Source organism: Cervus elaphus, chromosome 31 (assembly GCF_910594005.1).
Source record: "Cervus elaphus chromosome 31, mCerEla1.1, whole genome shotgun sequence".
In the NCBI taxonomy this organism is placed as follows: domain Eukaryota; kingdom Metazoa; phylum Chordata; class Mammalia; order Artiodactyla; family Cervidae; genus Cervus; species Cervus elaphus.
The window spans coordinates 41,504,916-41,513,391 of record NC_057845.1 but is presented as its reverse complement, the minus strand read 5'-3'; the positions used below and the strand labels follow the sequence as shown (position 1 = coordinate 41,513,391).

The window sequence follows — 8,476 nt, the reverse complement described above, 5'->3', positions numbered from 1 at the left end:
TTACTTATTTATTATTCTCTTCAAGGCACCTATAACCTCTTTGTTCCTCAGACTGTAAATAAAAGGATTTAGCAGAGGAATTATGATTGTATAGAATAAAAAATATAGTTTATCCTGATTTTCAGCTGATCGAGACCCAGGACGCACATACATGAAGAAGAGAGTGCCATAGAACAAGGAAGCAGAGAGTAAGTGGGCGCTGCAGGTGGAGAAGGCTTTGTTCCTGCCCTTTGCAGAGTTCTTTTTTAGGATGGCAAAGAGAACATGGGTGTAAGAGATAATGATACTCATAAAAGTGAAAGACTGTATAAAGACTGAAAATACAAAGATCAGGAGCATATTAACTCTAGGGTCAGTACAAGAAATCTTAAATAGTTGTAAAATTTCACAGTAGAAATAATGTATTACATTGGACTTGCAGAAAGTTAATCTAAATAACAAACCCACATGCATCATGGGATGAAGAAACCCAATAATATATGAAACACCTATTAATTGGGTGCAGAAGATATTATACATCACCACTGGGTAAAGCAAGGGATTGCATATGGCCACATAGCAGTCATAGGCCATCACCACCAGGAGGAAACATTCTGTGTTTGCACTGGAAGCAAAAATATAAAATTGGGAGATGCACTCAACCAGGGACATCGTGTGATTCACAGATAAGAAATTCATTAGCATCTTGGGAGTCACAGAAGAGGAAGAACAAGCATCTGCAAAGGCTAAGCTGCCCAGGAATGAATACATGGGGGTGTGAAGATGGGAGTCCTTCCAGATGAGAAAAATCAGTCCAAGGTTGCCCGCCATGGTGGTGAGGTAGATGACCAGGAACACCAGGAACAGGGGGACCTGCAGCCCTGGGAGATCTGTGAGTCCTGTGAGAACAAACCCCGTCACCAGGGTCTTGTTTGCCTCCATCATATTTACTCAGACTATCACTGCAGTGAAAAGGGTAGGTGAAGAACATAGTCATAAAAGACCATGAAAGTGTCCTATTTTGTTTTTAAAAACATGCATCTTCCTTGTTTATGTAGCCCCTTTAATCAGGACATTTGTAAAAATATATCTTCAGTTCAGTAATTTTTTTGGATTATGTAGATGCGCTTTTCAATATTTTCAGTGATATTTGACTTCAACCATTGAGAGTGATTTCTCTCTCTCTCTCTTTTGTAATACTCAAAAATATTTTCTAAATGAATAGAGTTAGGTATAAAGTACAGTAAGTTTCTCATTTGTTTTTATAACTAAGTACTTTTCTCTTTGGATATACTGACAAGTGTTTTATTTTTTGTCAATAATGCAAATGAAATATTTGATGTGATCTTTAAATAACTATACTTTCTTCTGTGACATATAAATTTTTCCTAAAAGTAAATCCAAAAGAAGAGATCCTAAGATATTTGGAAGTGAGCGTAGAGATTCTTAGATTACCTTTAAGGGGAAAATCCACCTATAATTTAGTGTGAAAATTCAGCTGTTTCTCAAAATAAAATAAATAACACAATATATATACATATTTTTGTTGATAAAGATACAGACAAAAATTTACCTATTTACCAAAATTGTATTACTTTATTCTTAAGATCTTAGTTATTTTCCATCTTCACTTACATGAACAAAAATTAGTTTTAAGAATATTTCTTTTAAAGTATATACCTGTAAAGAGACATGGAAACACAATACAAATAGCAAGAAGATTGAATGATATATCTCCACTGAAAACTGGCCATATGGACGATGAGTACAGAGTCAGATTGTTTCATTTCCAAAGTGGACATTTTGTCCTGACTAACCCTATCTATTCTTCTCACCAACTCTCAATCTATAGTTGATATTTCCAAACTTCATAATTAGGTCAAAAGTTATTAAGAATTTTGGATCTTTCACCTTAAGATATAGATGATAGATAGATGAATGGATAGATAGATAGATAGATAATCCTCTTACATTTGTAATTAAAGACCCTAATAAAGATACAATTGATGATTTTATCTCATCTTATCATGATTCCGTGAATAACTTTTAACAAGTTTGAACAGCATAATTGTTGTCCAATTGTTGTCCAAGGTATGTCCAAATTGTCCATACCTTGACTAGAAAATTTTCTATAGATTATGAAATAATATCTGAAACTTTGAGTCATTATAATTATTTCCCCATTGGATTTTTCTTCTATTTCTTCAAATTTACTGTTAAAAATAAATCTTATTATGCTTATTTTCTCAACAGTAGAACATCTAATATTTATTACAGGGATATGGAATTATTTGTCCTGAAGAGAAATAGAAAATCTCATAGGATTGCCAGGATTTTTATCACTTACCTGGGTGTTTATTTATCAGATAGACAAATTGAAAACTACAAATAATTAAAATTAGACAGATCCTGGTGTCCTCATTCAGTTTCTGTAAGACTTGGGGAGAATGAGAAAATGATGGTTTTCTTGAAGGAAAAAATGGTGATTTTTCAAATAAAATTTTGAAAGGTATATTTCCCTCTACCATACTTTATGTTAGGGCCAGAGTCATCTTTACGAATGCCAAATTGATTAGGCCACCACTGTTCTCACATGTGGGCTTCCCAGGTGTCGCATTGGTGAAGAATCTGCCTGCCAATGCAGGAGACACAGGAGATATGGGTTTGATCCCTGGAGAAGGAAATAGCTACCCACTCCAGTAGTCTTGCCCGGAGAATGCCATGGACAGAAGAGCCTGGTGGGCTACAGTCCATAGGCTTGCAAAAAGTAGGACATGACTAAAGCGACTTTGCATGACAAATATATTTCAGATAGCAAGTTAAAATTCCTTGGACAGAGAAGTCTGGTGGGCTACAGTCTGTGGGCTCACAAAGAGTCAGATGTGACTGAGCACATGTTATCCCATCTATGGCTTCATCTCTTCTTAAGGAAGGAAAGTAGAAGGTATAGAATGAAGCAGTGTTCACTTGTGCAAAGATTTTCCTTGGAAGCCTTACTTTCAGGAACATATTTATTTGTACTCTTTCAAATCTATTCCTAACAAAGCAAAAAGAATCTTGGGATTCGCTCAGTGAAAGTTATCAATGGATTCCCTGTGGGACGAAGGCAAAGTCATTCTGCTGGGCATTATGAGCTAATCCATGAGCAAATCACCCCAGACATACCCAAGTGTAACAATTAGAACCATGCTTTGTGTCATTAGGCAGCTAATTGCTTCTGAGTCATTTTTAGGACATACTAATTACTATTGATGTTGCCACATTCCAGTGACCTGATAATTTCATCAAATATCTCAAAGACCCAACAAACTCAACATGTCCAAATCCAAATTTAGTATCCTATCACTAAACATGGACCTCATCCAGCCTACTCAAGAAACAAACCTCAGAAAACATAGGCAAAACACTCTCCAACATAAACCACAGCAGGATCCTCTATGACCCACCTCCCAGAATATTGGAAATAAAAGCAAAAATAAACAAATGGGACCTAATTAAAATTAAAAGCTTTTGCACAACAAAGGAAAATATAAGCAAAGTGAAGAGAGAGCCTTCAGAATGGGAGAAAATAATAGCAAATGAAGCAACGGAAAAGAATTAATCTCAAAAATATACAAACAACTCCTGCAGCTCAATTCCATAAAAATAAATGACCCAATCAAAAAATGGGCCAAAGAACTAAACAGACATTTCTCCAAAGAAGACATACAGGTGGCTAACAAACACATGAAAAGATGCTCAACATCACTCATTATCAGAGAAATGCAAATCAAAACCTCAATGAGGTATCATTACACGCCAGTCAGGATGGCTGCTATCTAAGTCTACAAGCAATAAATGCTGGAGAGGGTGTGGAGAAAAGGGAACCCTCTTACACTGTTGGTGGGAATGCAAACTAGTACAGCCGCTATGGAGAACAGTGTGGAGATTCCTTAAAAAACTGGAAATAGAATTGCCATATGACCCAGCAATCCCACTTCTGGGCATACACACTGAGGAAACCAAATTGAAAGAGACACGTGCACCCCAATATTCATTACAGCACTGTTTACAGTAGCCAGGACATGGAAGCAACCTAGATGCCCATCAGCAGATGAATGGATAAGAAAGCTGTGGTACATATGCACAATGGAATATTACTCAGCCATTAAAAAGAATACATTTGAATCAGTTCTAATGAGGTGGATGAAACTGGAGCCTATTATACAGAGTGAAGTAAGCCAGAAAGATAAACACCAATACAGTATACTAACACATATATATGGAATTTAGGAAGATGGTAACTATAACCCTGTATGCGAAACAGCAAGAGAGATACAGATGTATCAAACAGTCTTTTGGACTCTATGGGAGAAGGCGAGGGCGGGATGATATGGGAGAATGGCATTGAAACATGTAGATTATCATATGTGAAACGAATCGCCAGTCCAGGTTCAATGCATGATACAGGATGCTCGGGGCTGGTGCACTGGGATGACCCAGAGGGATGGGATGGAGAGGGAGGTGGAGGGGGTTTCAGGATGGGGAACACATGTACAGCCATGGCGGATTCAAGTCAATGTATGGCAAAACCAATACAATGTTGTAAAGTAAAATAAATAAATTAATTAATTTTAAAAAATAAAATAAAATAAAATGATGGCATTGGGCACACACACACACAAAAAAAATATTACTGCAATTTATGTCAGAGAGTGTTCTGCCTGTGTATTCTTCTGAGAATGGTTTTATGGTTTCTGGTCTTACGTTTAGGCTTTTAATTAATTTTGAGTTTATTTCTATATATGGTATTAGAAAATGTTCTAACTTTTCTTTTACATGTTGTTTTCCCAGCACTTCTTCTTTTTTTTTTTTTTCATTTATTTTTATTAGTTGGAAGCTAATTACTTTACAATATTGTAGTGGTTTTTGTCATACATTGACATGAATCAGCCAAAGATTTACATGTATTCCCCATCCTGATCCCCCCTCCCACCTCCCTCTCTACCCGATCCCTCTGGGTCTTCCCAGTGCACCAGGCCCAAGTACTTGTTTCATGCATCCAACCTGGGCTAGTGATCTGTTTCACCATAGATAATATACATGTTTTGATGCTGTTCTCTCGAAAACATCCCACCCTCGCCTTCTCCCACAGAGTCCAAAAGTCTGTTCTGTACTTCTGTGTCTCTTTTTCTGTTTTGTGTATAGGGTTATCGTTACCATCTTTCTAAATTCCATATATATGTGTTAGTATACTATAATGGTCTTTATCTTTCTGGCTTACCTCACTCTGTATAATGGGCTCCAGTTTCATCCATCTCATTAGAACTGTTTCAAATGAATCCTTTTTAATGGCTGAGTAATATTCCATGGTGTATATGTACCACAGCTTCCTTATCCATTCATCTGCTGATGGGCATCTAGATTGCTTCCATGTCCTGGCTATTATAAACAGTGCTGCGATGAACATTGGGGTGCACGTGTCTCTTTCAGATCTGGTTTCCTCAGTGTGTATGCCCAGAAGTGGGATTGCTGGGTCATATGGCAATTCTGTTTCCAGTTTTTTAAGGAATCTCCACACTGTTCTCCATAGCGGCTGTACTAGTTTGCATTCCCACCAACAGTGTAAGAGGGTTCCCTTTTCTCCACACCCTCTCCAGCATTTATTGCTTGTAGACTTTTGGATAGCAGCCATCCTGACTGGCATGTAATGGTATCTTCTCTAGACAGGAAATACAGAAAGGTTGTATAAACGTGAACCCAAAACAACAAAGTAAATGGCAACGGGACCATACCTATCAATAATTACCTTAAATGTAAATGGGTTGAATGCCCCAACCAAAAGACAAAGACTGGCTGAATGGATACAAAAACAAGACCCCTATATATGCTGTCTACAAGAGACCCACCTCAAAACAAGGGACACATACAGACTAAAAGTGAAGGGCTGGAAAAAATATTTCATGCAAACGGAGCCCAGCACTTCTTAATGAAGAGACTTTCTTTTGTCCATTGTATCCTCTTGCCTTTTTTGTCAGATTAATTTATGATAAGTGCATGGATTTATTTATAGGCTCTCTATTCTTTTCCATTGACCTATGTTTCTGTTTTTGTGCCAGTACCATGTTGTTCTGATTATTGTGGCTTTAAAATATAGTCTGATGTCAGGAAGAATTACTCTTCCTTTGTTCTTTTTTCTCAAGATTGCTTTGGTTATTTGGAGTCTCTTGTGGCTCTATGAAAAGTTTCATTTTTGAAACTTTAGAGGAAGTAATATTGGTGATTCAAAGGACCAAGAAAGTTTCTGAAGTCAATAATAAGAGTTCAATAGCATGTGCACATTAAAAATTGAGAACAGCTTGTTTCCAAATATATTTTGGGAATAAGTCAGCTATTGCCACCAATTCATACTATTAGTGAAGTTTAAAGAACCAGAGATCCTGGCATTGATGGAGCTTGGAAAGGAAGAAGCAATGAGAATCCCTAGCTGACAAGGCCCTGATTTGAATCAGATTTAATAAGGGATTAATTAATTAGTACCCTATATAATTTGAATCTTTAAGTCTCTCATTATTAACCTAGCACTCCTTTAGAGGAGATGTTTTAGGGACTGATGGAAATGTCTACTCATAATGCCCATTCCTCCTCACATGAGAATTGAAAAGTTACTTAGTGAAACTGTCATGTAATTTCCTGTCTGTGAACCAAACTTTTGCTAATTTCCCTTGGGCAGTTTCTCATTATCTCAAATAATTACCATTCTCATGACACCTTGTTAGGCTTTTGTTTTGTTTTGGTTTGTTTTCCCCCATAAGAGCAAAGATGATCACAACCAAGTCGAGTGTAACACAGGACTTGATACAGGGCGTATTTCAGTGATCGTAGTTGGCTCGATCCTTGCTTTCTAAAAGCCCTAAATGAGTTTCCATTGAAAGGAAAGCCCCCTTGTGTCACATCTCCTCAGTTAAGTGTGAAGAGACTTTTCCCTGGACCAGTCTCTTCTCACTTAATTACTCACCTTGGACATTGAGCTAAAACTGCCTCTTAAGAGGAGAGATGTGCTGTATGGTGCTTAGTTGCTCGGTCACGTCCCACTCTTTGTGACTCCATGGACTGTAACCTACCAGGCTCCTCTGTCCATGGAGATTCTCCAGGCAATAATACTGGAGTGGTTGCCATTCCCTCCTCCAGGGGGTCTTCTAACTATCCCAAAAGACTTGCTCCAGAATTCTCTGAGTCATTTAAAAACAAGCTTAAAACTCCACCTATATAACCCACAAAACTAGGAGACAGAAAGTTTTTATCTTCTTTATCCCCAATTTATTTCAATTCCCCTTATTGGAAACAAGATAATTTACAGTCTTCAATACTTCAAGAATGCATTAACAAAACTAAAGTCACATACAACTAAACAGGTAACTGTAATCTGGTAGTGGTTAATTTGTCCTAAAGAAGTATTTACAGTTGCAAATTTTCAGTATTCCATCTGTCCTTCTTGCCTTTGTTTAACACCCTCTTCAGGTTATCCTAAATAGATGTGGTGGCTTTTTATTCTCTCCGTGATTGGCCAAGCAGTAACCAGCACAAAAATGCTGGCAAGCAAGTGATACCCCTATGTGTTGTTCAGTGTGAATAAATATTTATAAAATTTATAGGTGACATGGATCAACCTTGCTTTAGAATCCAAGTATTATACTGTTTGAAATTTCAACGTTTATGGCTATAGAGATTAGCACACTTGACTTCTTTGGCTTTAGCTTGGACTTTAATGTCACACTGACACCAAGTTCTATCTACTATTATCCACTTCAATAAGAGGATAATCACCATATTGATTTAGTTCTATGGTTCTTGATTAACAGTGCCTGGGGTATTTAACGTGACATTGCATAAACATTATTACTGTGGATTTTTAAGCTAGATTCAGAAATAGTTGACAGGTGTTCAAAATTTTCTCACATAGCAACATAATTTCAACATCTCCTTAATCGAGCTTCAATTGATAAGAGAAACATTCTGTAAAAGGTAAAGTAAATCCTGGCCGTGGCCTTTGTGAATGGAATATCATAGTTGACACAGACATGGGAAATAATAAACCCAGAGCTTAACATAATATCTGTTCAGATAATCAAGCATGCAAAGAAGTCCTTAAATTGCTGTAAAGAATATATATTAAACTATGGAGATCTGCAAAGGTCAAAATGTCCCAACCATCTTTATCTTTCAGAAGAATATAGTGGTTTCTATCCTTGATATCTTAAAGCAGATCTGACTCACTTCCATAATATCCTACTTATCTAGAGAATCCTGAAACATAGCAGAGGCTATGAGGTGCTGAAAAGGACCGGGAAGTATGCAGAGTGAAATAAGCAGGCTCAGTGAAAGCATCACCTCTGTGGAAGGAGGGACATGGGAAAAAAGGAACTCCTGGCAAGCTTGTTGTATAAAGAAAGGACAGACATTAAAGAGAAGGAAATTAGGGCCTTATAGAAACAAAAGAGGGACTTCCCCAGTGGAC

General features: G+C 37.2%; 1 protein-coding gene across 1 annotated transcript; it reads right to left on the bottom strand.

The window, feature by feature from the left end:
- LOC122687450 (olfactory receptor 5AC1-like) lies at positions 1–924 on the bottom strand. The gene has a single exon (XM_043892976.1). The coding sequence runs from the start codon at positions 922–924 to the stop codon at positions 1–3; it is 924 nt and encodes a 307-aa protein (XP_043748911.1).
- Positions 925–8,476: the final 7,552 nt, after the last annotated feature.